An 18,732-nucleotide genomic window follows, 5' to 3' on the forward strand; every position below is an offset into this window, starting at 1 on the left:
TTTCATAATTAAATAAAAATGGTGTTTTTAAAATAAAAAACGTGATTTTTATTAAAAATATAAAAAAACTTATTTTTTAGAATTTAAAAAAAAAAATGATGTTTTCAAGATAAAATAACACAATCTTTGTTGAAAAGACAATATTTTTAAGATAAAAAGCGTAATTTTTGTTACAAAAAAAAAATAGAATTCAACAAAATGATATTTTAAAGATAAAAAACATAGTTTTTATTGAAAAATTGATGTTTCTAAAATAAAATTACAATTTTTTTTAAACATAAAAAATATATTTTTTTCATAATTTAACAAAGATAATATTTTTAAGACATAAAATCTAGTCTTTTGTTGAAAATATAAAAAATTATAATTTTTAGAATTCAACAAAAATAATGTTTTTAAAATAAAAAAATAGTATTTATTGAAAACATAATGTTTTTTAAAATAAAAATATAATTTTTGTTGAAAATATGAAAAATATATATTTCAAAATTTAATAAAAATGACGTTTTTGTAAGATAAAATTTAATTTTTATTAAAAAATAAATTTTTTAAAATAAAAAATATAATCTTTGTATTTAATTTGTCACCCACCTACAACACTCACATCAATTTTATCATAAAAGTCGATTTATATGTTTTTTCTATGCAAAGACATTAATGTTATGATAATAATTAAAATTATAAGATTATATTTTTTAAATATATAAAAAAATTATTTTTCATAATTATTTAGTTTCAATGAAAAAATGTATTATTTATGTATTGAATATCACTTATTATTTATGTATTATAAAAAATAATATATAAAATATTTTATTAAAAATCTTACATATTCGTAAATTAAATACAAAAATCTTACATCCTTAAATCTATAAAATTTAAAAATCATACATTTTCATTCAATATCAATTTTTTTTCTTGAAATTTAAAAATTTATAAACCAAACGTATCTTATGAATTAGTTTTATTTTTTTTATTATGGTCGATAAAACTGGTTAATTTTAATGATCTAGGTGAATTTTTTAATATTTTTAAAACATAAAATATAAAATATTATCGTTTGCTTATTCATTCTTCAAAAACAAAATAGAAAAAAAAATGAAAATGAAATATTGCCTGACGTGGCAAGACATTATTGGATACCCGATTGTTGCCGAGTTGTAGAAGAACTAGCCTATTTAAACGAGTAAGAAAACAAAAATGAAAAATCCAACTGTCCAAGTGGATGAGTTGAGCTAATCAAGCACGAAAGAAAGATGTTGCGAGAGAGGCCTGAGTTAAAAATGGTGGTTCTCTCTAACTCCCCTCTTTCCTTCACAACTCTCCATTTCTTCAGGTTCTCTCTCTTTTTTTTCTTTGTTTCATTTTCGTGTGGTGTTCAAAATTGAATGGTGTTCTAATATTTACCTTGAGGATCATGATTATTCCGGGCTTTGACAATTCCGCAGTGGAAACTTCATTCTTCTGTTTTCTAATAGTTCTGTTGGAAACATGTAAGATGCATGCTTACTAGTTTTTCAAGAATTTCTATAACCATACTCTTTTTCATTTTCTTCCAAGGATTAAAATAAGCTTATTTCGAGTGTCTTGCCGAGGAAGATGTAAGAATGGCTTCATTAGTTGATGAAACAAATGCTTATACCTATTCATACCCAGTGAAGTTGCCATCTAAGAAATTCCTCTTCAAATGGTAGGTGTTCAGCATCAAAATTATATATGATGTGACTTGCTGACTTTTTATTATTATTTTTATCAATATATAATGATAGCTTAGAAATTTTTTAAGTGAAACATTTTGTTCACTCTCTCTCCATCACTCTCATTCCTATGCCATAACTCCCTTATTTACGACTAGTCAAGCAATTGACCTCCTACATGCAGAGAATGGACCCGACCCCTGTTATATTTTATGCTGTATGACTTAAGCACCCAGTAACAAGTATATTCGGAGGATTATAATTACATATTTTATTTAAGGGACATCTGCTTTTTCATTCACAATGAGATTCTGGTACACCTTACATATATTTTCACTTTAATATTACTGATGCAAAAGCAAACCTGTTCTCTACTTTATCATTATCCATTGGTGGCCTCATATTGTAGGAACACGGCTCCTTCTGCATTTTTCTGAAGGGGGGATCTAGGAAGCCAGAATGCTATTCATCTGCTGCAACACTGTCTAGTAAGTTTTAGTCAATCTCACAATTTGAAATAGAAAAAGTTATGCCTGCGTTAGAATTTCATCCATATTAGTCATAGGATTCCAAGTTTTGTAGCAATATTTCTAAAACATGATTAGAGTGGACACGGACTATATGATATACCTAACTAGATCATTGATGTATAATGCAGCTGATGCACGTCTGCACATTGCATCTGAATGTGTTGAAATTGTAATCTCATCATTTCTGTTTCGGTAATTTTGTACAACTGTATCTTGCTGAATGTGATCTTTATTGGTTATCTGTTCAACATTTATGGATTATATTTCATCCTTTGCTTCAGATAGGTCCCCTGAATATTCAGTTTTTTAAAGCTAAAGGATAAGAAGACCTTGCCAGCAAAAGATGTTGCTGATTCTGTATTGTCTGACAAGTCTGCACTGGTAATACAAATGACCTTTTTCTTGCCAACTAGTGCATTGTTCGTATGTATGATAGAAGTTACATATTTGGAATTTTGGCACATCCACCTGAAAATTTGTCCCAAATATTCAATTAAGACTGAAATCTGTGTGAAACTGAGATTTTCGATAGAAACTATAAGCAACCTAAAAAGTTCCTACACTTCATGTAATTGTTAGCAGTGAGACATGTCTCCAAGGTGCATGTTTGCGAACATTTTTATAGACATTAAACTAAATCAAATTGTCCTATGGAGTTTGAACCATGTAATCAGTAGTTTTCTTGCTTGAAAGTATCAAAAGATCTCTACCGTTTGGCTAAGTAAACAAATGAACAAAAAAGTAAATAATGCACTCTAGAAGGGTTCTTGGATTTAATTGCTGAAAACTTAAATCTATTGAGTTGATTCTTGTTTGACATTCTACATCTTTTGGCAGCATGTCACCTTGAGTCAGCACATGACAGAGAGTTCAGTTCTTGATGCACATGCTAGTGAAGTAAGCTTTAAAGACCTCGCTTTAATTTATGATTTCCATTTTTGACAGTTTAGATTTTAGTACAATTTATATACAGCTAAAAGCTTTGGAATTTATGTATGACTATGTGTGATTTAAGTGGCTTGTTTTATTTTCTTTTTCTTTCTTTCTCAGATTGATGTTGAGAAATATTGGTACCATGAATACCTTGTTCGCAAATTGCTAACTAGATCCGTAAGTGTTTCCTTAAGAACAATTATCCTTGGTGTGTGTACAGCTATGCCTTTTTTTGTGGAATGTTGATGCCTTTAGTGGAGATTTGCATTGCAGGCTCAAGAACCAAACCTTTACTGACATTACGTTGCTTCAACAGCTGAACGAGAAGGTAGGATCATAAAATTTCTGACTTTGTTCCTCATTTTGCGAAGATGTCGCTGTGATAAAGTCTTGAAACCCTAAGATTTACAAAGAAAATAGACCACTTAAAAAATATTTAAGGTACATAGCTCATTTGCCAATACATTCCAGCATGGTGTAGAGAGGAAAAACATATAGAACGATGCCTCCTTTTCTACCTATGGTCAGTATTGATTTACTGATCTCTTATGGTACTTATAGGGACATTTATGGCTTATATTTCTGATTATAGGACTTCTGCATATCTTCACATTCAACTGTGCAAATGTCTATTGCAGGTTATCTGTACTCTCTAAGTGCTTCAACTCTTAGACAGCTGTGGACTAAGGTCTCTCTTTCTCTCTCTCTCTCTCTCTCTATCCACAATATCAAGTGACATTTAGTAAATTATTTCTAATAAAAAGTATTAGAAGTTCTTTTTTATTAAGAAGCAGGGGGTTCCTGGGTTTTGTCCAGTACATCTTTTCTTTGGGCCGGTCCAAGGTTATTTCATTATAGAATGTTTACACATGGGGAAATTCTACATGCAACCTCTTTTTTACTCACTACAACCACTTTGAAGTGTTCTTGAAATATTAGTGTATTTAGTTTTTGGTTGTAAAAAACCAAAAGGTGGCAGCATATGGAATTTCATCTATATATATATATGTATATCATTCATCCAACAAAGAAGAGGGAAATGTTACTATGTGATCAAGGTAGTGTTTTCAATTCATCCAACTCAAAGGAAAAGGCATTATTTTATATGTATTTCTGAATAACGTCTGAATTACTTACTAAGCCAAACTTACATTATAATACAGATGGGTCCCTTATTGGAACAGACTGTTGCATCCATTTGCCTTCTTTCTCCCACAGACAATTATGTTCCTCCGTACAAGGATCCATGGAGATTTTGGTGACAACCCTTTTCTTTTTCTTGTTTCTTTTTACTTTTCTTGTTGGGGGTGGCCATTGATTTTCTCCCCTCCACGGCATTGATAACAAGTGTGTAGTTTAACAGCTTCAAAAACTCTGTTATCTTTTTTTTATATATATATATTTAGATTGTTTTAATTGAATTATGATCACTGAAATTAAAAATTTAATATTTTACTAATAGATTACGTGATTATTATCATATGATTTTGTTTTTTTCTTTTCTTATCGTCGCCCACATTGGCAAATTGAATGAAGCATGATTAAACAAGACTTAAATATTTTTTTCAAACATGGATTAAAAAATAGTTAGAAGCAAGTAACATGTGTATGTAATGTATTTTCTGTCATATTCTTGAGATTGCTTATATAATTGTAAGAGTGGCTGTGACATGAATGAAACAAAGAACCACTGGCTCATGGCCTTTTGTACTAATCTGTCTGCCTTTCCTCCCTTTACATTGACTCAATTAGACTTTTTCATTTGCATTTTCCAGATCAAAAGGCAAATTTAACAGGATTCTAAACCTTGAATATTCCAGATAAGAGTGGTAAGAATGTTAGTCAAGGTAACAAAATTTGCATCATACAGTATTTTTTTTTTTTGGATGAATTGTTTCATACAGTAATTAGATATAGACTTAAAGGTTCGAGCGGTATCAATTTTCTTTTTTTTTTTTTTTTGTCATTTTAATTGGATGATTTCGTGTGTTATAATTAGTTTTATTTATTTATTATTAATTTTTAAATTTTATGGATATTTTATTATTTATTATTATTTAATTAATTAATTAATTTTATTATATTGTTAGAGTAAAAAAAAGAAAAAATTTTAAGTCTTTAAACATAATTAAATGATAAAAATAAAAAAGAAAAGAAATTGAAATGTGAACTTAAAGTTTTTAAATTTTAATAAATAAATAATTTATGTTTATTTTAATTAGATTAATATTTTTAGAAAGTAAAATTATGTTAAGGTTAATTTTGAATTATGTTGAATAAGTATTTTGGCATTTGAAATCAAATTATTGAGTTTGGATTAATCCAAATTCAAATTAAGCTAAAATCCAATTGGATTCAAATCCATTTAAATTCACATGAATTTGAGTTTGGATTAATCCAAATTTAGATTGAACAAGTTTGTATTATTAATTTTTTTAATTATCTCAAATCGATCGAGTTAAATTGGGCAAACGAAATTTTAAGATTGGATCAACTTTTGCCGCCTTTTCTTTGTGTGCTTTATCAGGTGACAAGAATGACGACCCACGTATCAGAAATAGTTGTATCATCCATGAACATAATCAAAGGGTTGGAAACGAGCTCAACAGCAATAGTTAGCCTTTTGCGCTGCGGAGTTGAAAGACAATTGACTCAGGTAGTCCTACAAGTGCGTCTCTTTAGGGAGTCAACTGCACAAGCTCCATCAATTTCAGCAACAAATAAGCAGACATTAACAGACAATTACTATATGTCCCACTGCTATTTTGAACTTTAAAATTTGAGCTTACACTTTCTTCTTCAAGCTTGATTATTTACCAATTAAATGAGGAAAAATAAAGTCCAAACGTTGTCTACATGACAAAATAAGAAAATATCCTAATAAACAGATTAGCTATTTCTCAAACAAATGATGGCAGCAGTTCTTAAAACACCTTCTGACACTCATGGGAGATGGGGGATACGAGAAGAAAGCTTTAGCAAAGCAGCGTTCACAATGATGGTTTCAAAATTAAGTCAAATACTCGACAGGTTCTCTGCGAATATTAATGGTGCATTGACAACTCAAAATTGCGGATTTGCTATATCAAGCATATCATTGTCTAATCCACGAAAATCTTAGCAGCAAGTATATGTAAAACACAGAAAATTAAGTTAAGCTGTTGTCCAATGAAGAACTTTTAGAAAACAAAACTGCCATAGCAATGTGTTCCATGAAAAATGAGTAACGATAAGATCCAAAAAGCTACAAAACAAAAAAAAAAGATAAAACTTTCTTTAGTCCATACAAATACAGCTAAATGGTCATCTTTTTAAGGAAGCAAAGCCCACGGTTTATTTCGCATTGTCATATGAACAACAAGAAATATATGTTCATATATATTTATCTCGAACAAAATGGGGCTTTTATCGCATTGGCTGCTGGTTGTAATGGTTCTTCTCTTTCTTCTTTGCAGCAGCAAGCCTTGCACTCCTTGCAGCAGCCTCTTGTGCAGCAGCTTTTGCAGCAGCATCCATCTCTTTACTAGATTTCTTCTTCTTCATTGATGTCATCTTCTTTAGCCGCTCTTTCACATCAACAGCAGATGCATCCTCCTCGGTCTGCTCAGTCCCAGCAGCTTCATCTGGCCCATTGGTGGCATCTGTGCTAGTAAGCTGATCCTGTGATTCTTTTCCCTCCTTTGATTTATCCTTCTTTTTCTTCTTCTTGGCACTTTTAGACTCTCCCGGAGGATTTTCCTTCCTTTCTTCCTCTCCATCTTTCTTTTCTGGTAAAACATCTGCAAACGTAAGAGTTAAAAGACCTAGCTTAGAAGAGACTTTCAATTATAGATATTTGAGAAAAGGAATTGTTCTGGACTAGAAATGCCATTTTCGCACAGGTAAAATGCTTCTTTACAGCTAAGCAAACAACATATAACTTGAAAGGATGATGTGTAAATATAAAAGGTTGCAAGCATGTGTTTGAGAAAGAATTTCACATTTTCAAAGTTGAACTCACAAACAACTTCAAGGTCCTTATGCACTACGTCCCAAGAGACAATACTTCAATCATCAAATATTGCTTGTCAAAACAAAAATCATCAAAGATTTGATTCTACTGCTTTCTTTACCTCAACAATAGGAATAAATAATTAGCTTTAAACCAAAACTAGGGCAACAATTTTGCAAGCAAACAATTGCAAACTATTGGAAGTAATACAAGCACTAAGTTAGTTAAAATTACAGTGTGACTCGTCCTGGCTGTTGCTCTCCTTCTGTGTAACTCCAAAATCAGCAAGAAGAGCCTCCAGCTCTGCAAGTTCCTTTTTTTTCCTCTCTTTCTTTGAAAGTTGTCTTTCTGCCTCTTTGGGTGGTGCAGGAACTTCAGGAGCCTTTTTTAGCACTGGTTCTGGATGTACTTGAACCTCTGGTTCATAGTCATGCTCTTCCTCCATTTCATCATCACCTTCGTCTAAAATATCTTCTTCGCTCTCACTATCCTGTAATCCCAGATCAATTAAAAATTAATGAGACATAGCTTGTCAAAAAGCAAACTAATTTCCATCATTCATTCTGTATAATTATAGCCATCCAATCGTACAGGACAAATCATTTATGGTCAAGGGACTCATCCTTTTGGCAGAATAACAAAAGCATAAATGGGCCCAGAAGGAAAGCCCAGCTGGCTCTCAGCCAGTAACTGTAGTCACAATTGTATATCTTATATGCCATTCACTTATTCTCCAAGACAAGTATAAGTCAGCGAATTCCACTTGTTTGTTTCCCTTCTTCTTCAACCTTAAATTGGAAGAAGCATACAATAAACTTCCACTTAGAACAAGAGAGAACCAAAATATAAGCTGACACCTAAAGGATTTATGCTATTTATGCGACAAGACTAAGAACAAATCTTAAAGTTCCAAAACTAAACTACAGGAAAGACAAGATACACCAATATTCCACCAGCTTTTTCCCCTCTTCACCTTAGGAGGATAACCAAAACAACTTTTGCTATCTATTCTATAGACAAAGAAAAACAAAGAGGAGGCAAAATCCACTTAAGATGGTAAGACAGGAGCGTTAAAGTAGATCATGTTTCTGGCAAAAAGTCAATATCATAAAAAAAATATCTAGATTTTGGGAAGTTTATAACAATGTGATCCTCAAGTGTAGGAAGCAAAATAATACTAATACTGGATTTGAAATTAACTTAGAATAAAATATAAAGACAAACAAATGAAACCAAGATACACCACCCTTGATTTCTATGATAGCATAATAAAACATAAAAAGAAAAATAAGACAAAACACTTCATCCACAGAGAAATTCCAAAAAAAAATTTCACTTTAGCTACATTAGTTCCATGTATCAAATGTAAGTTTTTTTTTTCCTATTTATTTTTCAGAGCAAGGCTCCTAAACGAACAATGTTAATCATACTACCCTTCATAGTATTGCAATCAGAATAATTCGCATTCTAAGGGTAGACAAATATCCACAGTCTTCATCATGAACTTGCATAATTTTAATGCACTGCTGGTAAAAAGAACCATAAGTAGCATCTATTACTAATTTTACTTAGGAAATCGTGCCAGTTATTTTATTGCTTAGCCTTACTCTACCAGTTCCTAGTAAGAGTTCGGATTTCCCATAAATACATTTGGCACAATCTCATGATCTCCCAACCTTCAGTATAACCTTTTCAGAAAAATTTCTATAAAAAGAATTATAGCATCACGAATGACGACAATAAAACAGAGGCATTCTCAGGTATCACCGCTATCACCATATAAACCTAATTATTTATCAACCAAAATATGCCTCGAACCAAATTCCATCGACAAGTATGCTATCAGTTTCGGCCATCAAACCATTGGTCAAATCATTGACTTCAAAAAGTTCATTTTCCAATCATCAAGGCTTCCATTCCACGATTTCCCATCACATAATCATCCACAATTATTCAAATAACAACAAATAAAATCCAACCAGAATTTTAAAATATATTTTAAAATTATACTAGTGGATTCCATAGCAATCAATTTAGAAAAGAAAAGGCAATTGATCGCTTAACCAATAAGGTAATTTACCTCCACAATGGCGGTCTTGTGATCATGAATCTGAGAAGGTTCCGAGGATCCCCAAACGGACTGAGGAGGAGCGGTTGTAGCATAATAATCATCATCGTCATCGACATCAGCCCACGATTTGACAGTGAGCGGTGCCGGAGCCCAAAACACCTGCGGCTCGGGTTCTTTCTGCGGCTGTTGTTGTTGCTGAGATTTGGAAGAAGATTTTTTAGAAGAACCTCGGTCTTTGTCAGATTTCTTCTTCTTTCGGAGAGCCGCAAACACGTTTGTGTTGTTGATCACCAACGATCCTTCATCTCTCCTGCTTCCTCCTCCCACCATTGCTCCCTGTTTCCCCCAAATCAAATAACAAAAAAGTTGAATCGACAAATATACGAATTAAAAAAAAAAAAAAACTCAGAGATCGAGATGTTAAAAACGAGATTCGATTAAAAACGTTATGAGAGGACAAATTATTGTTTAGGATTTCGTTGAAATTAGAACAAATTGGAGATCAGAGTGGAGTGTTTGTTTCCCAGGAGAGAAAAGTAGGGTTTGAAATAATGCATAGTTGTCGCAAAGAAGGGGGCGAAGGGTAGGGTTTGGATTTAGTTTGTATTGGACTAGATAAGTTAAATGGGTAACAGGAGGTGGTGGAAGGGAAAATGTGGGATTTGCATGGTTGTTTGTTTTTCTTCTTTTTACCCCCAACCGGGTACATGATTTTTTCTCTGGAAATTACTAAACGTGGTAAAATGTTGAACGACCTCGTTTTGGTTTGGTTTGGTTTTTGGTTTCTTTTATTTTATTTTATTTTTTTTTCTGATATTTGTCGAATTAATCTTACTTTTCTTATTTTAATAATAAGTGATGAACTGAAGATCTTAATAATATAAGGGGGAAAAAAAGGAAATCTCGAGTAGCATAAGACATAAAATTATATTTAGGGCGTACCAACCAGCAAAGAAAAAAAATACTTATGTTTTCTATAATAAAATTAATACTACATTTTTTTTTGGCCAATAAAATTAATACCATGTTTGGCAGCCAATGTTACGAGAGAATGTTTCATAAAAAAAAAAAAAAAAAGATTACCAGCTAAGGTTTCTTAAATAGCCAAAAAAAAAAAAAAAAGCCTTTTTTTTTTTTTTTGGTTTTGACTTAAATAAATTGTGTGAGAAAATAATTTTCACGAATTTACTAAGTCTAATGTAAATAAACATACGATGAGCCCTGTAGTATTTTTTCGTTCATCTCATCCACTTTTGCTACAAAGCCACCAGGAAAAAGCTAGCTCAAAGACCATTCTATTTCAATAACCCATGAAGGACACCAGACAAATACAGCTTAATGGGGGAATTTAAGAGTCCCACTTCAGAAGCTAAGCAAATAAAGTGAAATATCACATTCACAAAGTCAAGCAAATCCAATTGGTCTAAATAAAGCTATAAGCCACATTTCTCTGGCTTTACTAGATGCTACATGCATCACCATAAAGCAACAAAAGCAAACCTCCAAAAGTTGATTATTGGTATAGTGGCACATTGGGAGACATTCTGTCAAACAACACCGCAATAAAAAGGAATAGTTTCTGCCAATTCTCATTATTTCCAATGCCTTGTACAATTTACATGTTGCGGGACATACACATCGCAGTAAACAAAATGGGTCCGATCACAACTCTGGAGGACTGGATTGTGGTGGCTTAAAGCAAAAAGATGGTATATATGAAAAGAATAGAACAGTATGAAAAGGCACTATCATTTTCTTTTTCTCTTTTCAATCAGTCATCTCGTCCGATCACAACTCTGGAGGACTGGATTGTGGTGGCTTAAAGCAAAAAGATGGTATATATGAAAAGAATAGAACAGTGTGGAAAGGCACTATCATTTTCTTTTTCTCTTTTCAATCAGCCATCTCACTTTGTTGACTATGCCACAAAGAATAGGAAAACCATAAGGAAAAAAATCAATACAAAAAATATCTTGATCATCAACCACCTGTTAGATGATATGCTGTTTAGGTACTTGAGCAAAGCTCCCTGCGCTCCCTCCACATTTGCTAAGGTGTCATCCATGTTCTCATCAATCCTGAAAAGAAAACATCACAGTCAAGTAGTCCACAAATAAGTTAAAAGATTCAGACTGCGATGTCAATGCAAACTGCAGCTCCCTCCATGGAAGTGAAATTATTACATCATTGGAAATTATTCATAACTTTTGATAATCACTATGAATTTGATGGCTTTTATCAATGAATCTATCTAATTTGTATACCCATTTACTATGTGAGGGATGATTAATATCTGAACAAGAATGCTAATATTCCATAAGTAGAACTAAGTAGTTAGCCTACCAAAACAATACAAACAGCTGTTCTTTTTGGGTTGACACATGTTCTCTATGCTAGCTAACAATTGGATCCTCAAGATGTTCCATGCCAAACTTTACCACTAGATGCAAAAAAAAAAAAAAAAATCACAACATTTTTTACTCTAATGAACAAATGACTTCTCAAATTCTCCCAAGCACCAAACCATGATGCATACACAGGACCAAATAACTATATAATAAGAAGGTAGGAAGGATATCCTGCATAACCCGTCATTTATTTACGAGACCACACTCTCAGAACATTAAAAATTCCACATATAACTTAAATGTGAGGATGACAACCACCATAATTTATCATTTTTTATTGAATTCTATCATTGTTTCTAGCACAATCATTTGAAACTCCACTAAGCTTAAGGCTTAGAAGTTTTACACAGCCTTAATAAACTATTTGATCAAACTTTGTGGCAAGTCTAATTCGAGAGCTTTTTCTTAAAATAAGGTATTTAAAAATCTTTATTCTCCTAATCGGGTACTTTTATTCTTATTTCTCAAAATAATGCACTCTTTTGCCATGTAAGCACTTAATGACCACATCAGCCCTCAGTATTTTTTTCCCCTTACCCTTGTTTTCTTTCCCCCTCAAATCGTTCTTTCTTTTCTAAATTGCTTCTTTATCCATTTATAATCAACCCATGAATGAATCCAACTAGAGTTTAATCCCATAACAAGGCAAGAAAGTGGAAAATTACAATATCCAAATGCTAATATGGCTTTTAAAATAGATGTTGACCTGGGTTTTTATGTATTAAAAAAAAAAAAAAAAACCTCAATACAATGATAGAATGAATCTTGTTAGGTCGTAGTTATGAATCTTCTTGCACCACTCATTTCTATCAAAAACAACATTTTCATCTACTTCCTTAACCCTCATATTATTTCTTACCACTTGCATCTATGTCTTTCTTTGTCTACCACTAGAAGCTTTGGTCTCTCCCAAATCTAAAAGCTTATTTCTCCTAACTGGTGCACAGATAGACCTACGCTTCACATGTCTAAATCATCTGAAGCGGCCTCAAATCTCAACAAATATCATGGAAAGAAAAAAAGAGAGATTCTATGGAATTGTAGGAAACCATAAATGAAATTGTACAAGCTTAAAGTCCATGGCAGTTGGGACTTGGGACCAAAAAAACAAGGCAGGAGCTGTTGGGTCATCAGAGGAGTGAGAATTAAAAAGCAAATCTGGTAGCTGGGTTTCTTTGCTCTCTTGACAATTGTTCTATTGAGACCTGGCATAGTTGGGGGCTATTTCAAATTGCCAAAAAATTTAGGAATCAACCGGCTTGAAATTGAATCAGGCTCTTTAAGCTCCATCATGCTGATAAAGTACAAGATCACCCATCATTCCTTGGATCCAATGGTGAGAGCCATATAAAATCTTTTTGATAGACTTGGCAACAGAAGCATATATCTGGACAAAAGAATATGGGGCTAATTGGCTAGAAGGAAAAAGTCTTGAACAATGACAAGGAACAAGATCATTTCTAAAGAGCTTGAAGAAGTGGTTTATGTTGTTGCCTGTAGATGAACTGTGAATTGGTTTACAAAGATTTGTCTAATTTTTTAGGGGTTATACCCTCCATTAAAGAAAAAAGAGACATGGATTTTTAAAGATTAGTTGATTTTTATCATTGATTCAATTAACTTTAGATCAATTGAAATATCCTGCTTTAATGGTAGTTTCAAATCAGAATGTTTGTGGATGGAAAAACTGGGAAAAGAAAGGACAATGAAGGAGAAAAGACAACAAGGGTTAGGGAGAAGTCAAGAGCTGATGTGGTGATCAAGTGTTTGCATGGCAAAGAGTACCCTACTTTGGGAAATAAGAATAAAAGTATCTTTTTCTTGGAATAAAGATTTCAAAGTACTTTCTTTTGGGAAAAAAACTCTCTAATTTGCATAATCAAATTAGTCGATGACCATACACTGTCAGGAATTCAAAAAGGAAAAATGTGAACAGCAATTACTATAACACTACAGGCTGCAGCATGCTATGACATAAAGCACCTTACATAACAAGTGATATGTTATCAAATAAAATAAATTCATATGTATGCCAAGTGCAGTTGCTTCAAAAAAATAAACCTGATAGCTATCTCTCCTTGCTGAGAAACTAGAGTAGCCAGCTGGTTGAAGATGGTGCCTAGCTCATGAATAGTGGATTCTACATTTTGAAGAGCTTCAGCTCTGCTCTGCATGTAACTATCTTGCAATGGAACCATTTGTTGCTGCTGCTGTTGCTGCTGGAGCAATGGCTGACTCTCCCCATCCATCTGCTTTCTATATAATTAAGAACCAAAAACAAAGTTTCACCAGTGTACAGAATATCAGTTTGATATAGTTCATATAAGAAGTTAAATCCAGCTAGACCAAAACAAAAGCAGCCAACAATAGCCAATTCCTAAAGAATTAGAAAAAGTAATGGAAATAAATAAAAGAAAAGATTGCATGAAGAATAAAAGAAAATGCAGTATCGTTCAACCATCACAAGCACATGCGTGCACTGCACACACAGCCAAAAAGAAAACAGAATTTTATGACTGTTCTGGAAAAAGGAATGGCAGTATGCAATTGCGACAAACCGCTAAAAACATACAAGAGCATTTTTAAGAAATGTTCCATGTGCATTCAATAACAAATTATCATTAAATGGACTTGGAAGTTCCTAAAGAAAATTCAAGAGTTAAAAGTGCTAATTATTTTCTCCAGTTAATAAGTCATAGGTATGGTACTGGTACCCCAAAAAAAAGTCATAAGTATATTACTCTCAAACATCTGAATAAGCTGTTACCTAGGAAGCAACTGAGAAAAAGATGCAGACCCATTAGCCCATTGAGGAAGGTTGTTTGAAGCTCCAGCCGCTGCTCTGACAGCCAGGGGGCGCTGACGTACAAAAGGATTTGGAGAATCCTTTGAAGCAGAGGAAGAAAATAACTGTCTTCTATTCTCATGAACCTTTAAATTCTGTACAAGGCAATTCAAACCATCAATTGTCAAGGGAAAGAATTAGCAATGACATAACTACAAGGAATAGTAGCAAAACAGATCTAAGTAAACTAAGTGAGCAAACAAACGGAAAAATTCCACCTTACCTCTGTTCGCATGGTGAGGACTTCTTTGAACTCTTGTGTGGTGCTCATCAATCGATTCTTCAAGTCATCTACGACTGTGGTTGAATGACTAGATGTGTCACTGGAGACACCAACTTCGTTTCTAGAATTGCAGAAAAGCTGAAGATCTACCACAGCGGAATTAAGGGCAGTGATATCCTGCTTGATAACAGCAGTGAGTTCTTGGATTTCCATTGTAGGGTCATCAAAAACTGAAGTCCTCTTGGCCACTGTAAAGTAAGTAAAATATAGGAATTTTTTTATCATACTGAATGAAAAATATGTGGGATCATAGTAACTACAATAATAACAACAGCAATGATAAACTCCTATCACTATCTAGTCTGTTTGCTTTCTTCTATATCTGTCATTGACAGTTGTGCTCATAGGATTTCATCGAGTTCAGCTACAACAATAATACAATCTAAACCAAGACAACCAAGCAGAGGCGGATCCATGGCTTAAGGTAAGGTGTCCGTGGACACCCCAAAGATTGGAAAACAAGAAATTGTGAAGGAAAATTTTCCCCTGGACGCCCTTTTCATTGACAGGATTAGTAAATCCATTGGCAGTTCTTCAGTGGACACCATAAACCCAGAATTGATAGAACTACCAACGTTTAAGACAAAACACCAATGGATTTGCAAGAGAAAAAATAAAATCAAAGTTTTTGAGAAACACCAATTGTTTTTCTATCCATCAACAGTTTTCAATTAAGTAAAATGGTGCATTTTAAATTAAATAAAACACTGCATGCATGTTACAATTAAACAAAATGCTAGTTTTCAAGAGGAGAACTTGTCGTGGATAATAATATAGCAATATATTATTTCAAATTTTTGTTTACAATTTTTTATATATACTATAAGTTGACACTCCCATGAAAAAATCCTAGATCCGCCGCTGCAAACAAGATGGGACCATTCCCTACTTAAATTCTGATGGACAAGTCCTACCATGTGTTAATTCGATTCCTATCAAACCACAAACAAAGAAAAAGAAGGGTGAGAGGAGCATAGATGTAGAAGCATGGTCTTGAGGTATCTGCTCCGCATATCTAATTAAAAAGTAATAGCCTGGGATATACACATTTCTGCGGCAGTAAAAGAAAGTGAAAGCAATTTCTCTTACTGTGACTAAAACCTTGTTTATGCTATTTCAGACCAAGGATGACACGAGCCAATTTAAAATATTTTTCCATTAATATAAGCAAAGCAATATTTTCGACAAATGACTAGTTTCCTAGTCCACTCATGTACAATAAATGAATCATGCATAAACATAACCAAAAAATATCATTATCCTCTGGCATCATTAAAGACTTTTCTTGGTAGAATAGGAAAGCGAGAGGATGGAAAAAGGAAGGTGAAATACAGGGAAGAAATTTATTCAGACTCACGCTTGATAAGAACCATAATGGGAACAAATGTCATTTTCTGTAGGTGTCCAAGGGCCAGGCTACTCGTCCAAGCCTGTGGGCCTGATCTCATTGTCCAGGCTTTTTGGCCAAGCAAAGTCCCAACCCAATTAAATTATTCTATTACTAAATAATATAATTCTAAAACATATTATGAAATATTAATAATAAATAATAGTTTATTATTTTGATAATAAAATAATAAATAAATGGGTGGACAGGGCTGGTTTGAGGTTGACTTTTAAAAAGGGAGGCCCGGCAGGCCCGAACTGGCCCTGGCCATAATCAGTCCTCTCAAGTTACAAATATTAAGGAAAGAATATTGGATGGTGTGAGTTAAGTGCTGCAAATTTACAAAAATTGTCCACGTTTATAAAAAATTTTGAACTTCTATCTCCACTTAGTCACTTACAAAGGTTATAAAGGTTAACTAATGTTTCATTGCTTTTCTCTCACTTTTCATTTTATCAAGCAATGTATAGATATATTATTTTTATTTCCATCCACTTTTCCATGGTTCTTACCAAGCACAAGCCAATAGCGGAAAGAAGAAAATATATTTTCATTCCTTTCACTTTCCTAGTCTCTCAAATATCTATCCTTCCACCTTTATATATTTACCAAACAAAGCTTCAATGAACATCCTTCTTCCAACTCCTACTCTTAACACTTAACAGCCTTTTTGACCCAACAGGAGTTTTTAAGCTGTTTAAGCACATTCTTTCAAAGATGTTGTTCGATAGAAATTCTTTTAAGTAACTAAGTTCAATTTTGCACATCCCAAAATTCCATTAAATCTATCACTCAACTTGTCAGTACAAATCTTCTTAGAAGCTCCTAAATTACATGCTATACGCATAGAAGCTAAATTTCAGGTTTTAGAAATAAACCCATGTCTGGCTTACCATCATCTTTCTAAAAACTATGCCATGTAAACCTCCATCCGTTGGCCAAGGAAAAACTCCATCTGTTATTGTGCATTTCTTAAAAATAACAAAAAAACAAAACAAAACAATTATAAATGTAAATGAAGCTGATATAAGTACTTACATTTTGCTAACTTTGAAAGCTTCTGTGAAGTCTGATGAATCCCAAATCCAATCTTAGAAGCCCTCCTATTAAATTCCGATTGATGCGCAGCCACAGATCTCTGTTCCTCCGCTCTCGACGTACTGCTACTCGGCCCATTTTGGCCTGGCCCAGATGAGAACGACTTCCTTAACCGCCCCGCTACGCTCTGAAATTCTTGCGTCCGATCTCTAATAGAAGATTGTGCCACTTTTACAGACATTTTTGTTGACCTCCACGATATTCAAAAAAAACCCTAAATCCCTAACCAAACATTTGATTCCTAAGAAAAAAGTAGAATGGAAAGGCTAAAAAGCTTAATTTCCTCGATTCTCTTTGCAATTAAACAAAAATTAGGAACATGGACAGAGATTCTTACTTCAAATTGGAAAGATCTGAAACCCTAATCAACCAGATCAACCTTAATTTGGAATAAAACACCGTCGTATATAATCAAATTTTCAACAGAAGAAATTCCAGCACTAGATCTAGATCGAGAACGACATAAACGCTTGTAATTTGGGACTATAAGCTTCTTTTTATTACATGAATGCGATTGGTGGGCGAAATTGAAACCAACGAATTTCGAGTATGGCTTTTATCGGGGAAATGCAAAGGTTTAGCAACGATGCATCCGAAATGGAGATATAGCTTGACGGGAGGTTATGGGCGCAATGGGTAATGTCGTCGTCGCATGAGCCGTGACTCGTGACCCGTGTAATGGTCCCAATGGGATTTTTTGCGTTAGAGGCCCTCGAATTTTACCAGTTTTTAGAATTAGGTCCCAATGAGAAATTTTGCTTAAAGGCTTTAATGGGAAAATAAGTAAACACTTTCTTTAGTTGGAGAAAATATTTTTTACTTTTATTTTTTTAAAAATAATTTTGATAAATAAAAATAAAAATTATTTTTTAAAAAATACAAAATTATTTTTTAAAAAATACAAAATTAAGGAAAAAAGCTCTCACAATTTTCTCTTCTCCCTTTTCTCATCAAATTTGATTAAAAAAAAAAAAAACCTCTTTTAGATTATGCTACCGACTTTTAATTGAAAATTAATCCAAATTTTTTTAGATAAATCACCAACTATTTTAGCTATTTAATACATGGCAAAACAATTTAAGTTTCCTTATTTTATTGTTGTAATTAATTTCTCAATTTTTTAATTAAGTTAACTAGTGTGAAATTTAAATTTCGTTTTTTTTTTTTTAATTAGTATGATATAGCCTGTGTTTTTAATGGATGTATAAAAGTTCACTTTTTAATATCAGCTTAATCAAATTTCAATTTATATTAAATTTTGTATTTGAAACCCACTTCTTATCAAGATAGTGAAATAATTCCTTATTTTTCCAATAAAATGGTACCTTCTCATTTCTTCAATTGAACAATATTCAAGTGTTTTAGATGTTGTTTGAATGTTTAAAGGGTTGATGTATTATTTTAGCGAGTGGTGTATACTTTACATGTAAATTTAAATATATATTTTAAATTTTTTAAAATAATTGAAGTGATCAGAATTTAAATTTTA

General features: G+C 32.8%; 2 protein-coding genes and 1 pseudogene across 5 annotated transcripts; 1 reads left to right on the forward strand and 2 right to left on the reverse strand.

Moving 5' to 3' along the window:
- The first annotated feature begins 1,219 nt into the window (after positions 1–1,219).
- On the forward strand, positions 1,220–4,576 carry LOC111298993 (psbP domain-containing protein 5, chloroplastic-like; annotated as a pseudogene). The gene is made up of 9 exons (XR_016329622.1): positions 1,220–1,690; positions 2,107–2,185; positions 2,356–2,419; positions 2,509–2,608; positions 3,065–3,124; positions 3,278–3,337; positions 3,434–3,488; positions 3,799–3,848; positions 4,324–4,576. The product of XR_016329622.1 is annotated as a psbP domain-containing protein 5, chloroplastic-like (transcript).
- Positions 4,577–6,292: 1,716 nt separating this feature from the next.
- On the reverse strand, positions 6,293–9,881 carry LOC111298992 (uncharacterized). The gene is made up of 3 exons (XM_022893816.2): positions 9,232–9,881; positions 7,386–7,641; positions 6,293–6,939 (listed from the first exon to the last, which is right to left on the reverse strand). Exons 1-3 carry the CDS (start codon positions 9,550–9,552, stop codon positions 6,566–6,568), a joined length of 951 nt encoding a protein of 316 aa, XP_022749551.1. The 5' UTR covers positions 9,553–9,881; the 3' UTR covers positions 6,293–6,565.
- A 904-nt stretch (positions 9,882–10,785) lies between these two features.
- LOC111298995 (syntaxin-32-like) lies at positions 10,786–17,974 on the reverse strand. Of its 3 annotated transcripts, none has more exons than XM_022893819.2 (6): positions 17,581–17,974; positions 17,184–17,465; positions 14,699–14,946; positions 14,398–14,570; positions 13,692–13,886; positions 10,786–11,300 (listed from the first exon to the last, which is right to left on the reverse strand). In XM_022893819.2, the coding sequence occupies exons 2-6, from the start codon at positions 17,422–17,424 to the stop codon at positions 11,141–11,143; spliced, it is 1,017 nt and encodes a 338-aa protein (XP_022749554.2). In that variant the 5' UTR covers positions 17,425–17,465; positions 17,581–17,974; the 3' UTR covers positions 10,786–11,140. The 3 variants fall into 3 exon arrangements, with proteins under 3 accessions (XP_022749554.2, XP_022749553.2, XP_022749552.2); XM_022893818.2 differs by having other exon boundaries at positions 17,184–17,484; positions 17,581–17,973; XM_022893817.2 differs by having other exon boundaries at positions 17,184–17,973.
- Positions 17,975–18,732: the final 758 nt, after the last annotated feature.

This window comes from Durio zibethinus, chromosome 18 (genome assembly GCF_047325235.1).
Source record: "Durio zibethinus cultivar Kanyao isolate XHJ-2024 chromosome 18, ASM4732523v1, whole genome shotgun sequence".
NCBI lineage: Eukaryota > Viridiplantae > Streptophyta > Magnoliopsida > Malvales > Malvaceae > Durio > Durio zibethinus.

Excerpts from the sequence above, each read along its gene's own strand:
- LOC111298992 (XM_022893816.2), bottom strand. The coding sequence starts at position 9,552 with ATGGTGGGAGGAGGAAGCAGGAGAGATGAAGGATCGTTGGTGATCAAC. Across the intron at positions 7,642-9,231 it reads ACAAGACCGCCATTGTGGAG|GATAGTGAGAGCGAAGAAGA; the intron begins GTAAATTACCTT and ends CTGGGATTACAG. Across the intron at positions 6,940-7,385 it reads CAGCCAGGACGAGTCACACT|ATGTTTTACCAGAAAAGAAA; the intron begins GTAATTTTAACT and ends TTACGTTTGCAG.
- LOC111298995 (XM_022893819.2), bottom strand. The coding sequence starts at position 17,424 with ATGTCTGTAAAAGTGGCACAATCTTCTATTAGAGATCGGACGCAAGAA. Across the intron at positions 14,571-14,698 it reads TCCTCACCATGCGAACAGAG|AATTTAAAGGTTCATGAGAA; the intron begins GTAAGGTGGAAT and ends TGCCTTGTACAG. Across the intron at positions 11,301-13,691 it reads CAAGGAGAGATAGCTATCAG|GATTGATGAGAACATGGATG; the intron begins GTTTATTTTTTT and ends TTTTCTTTTCAG.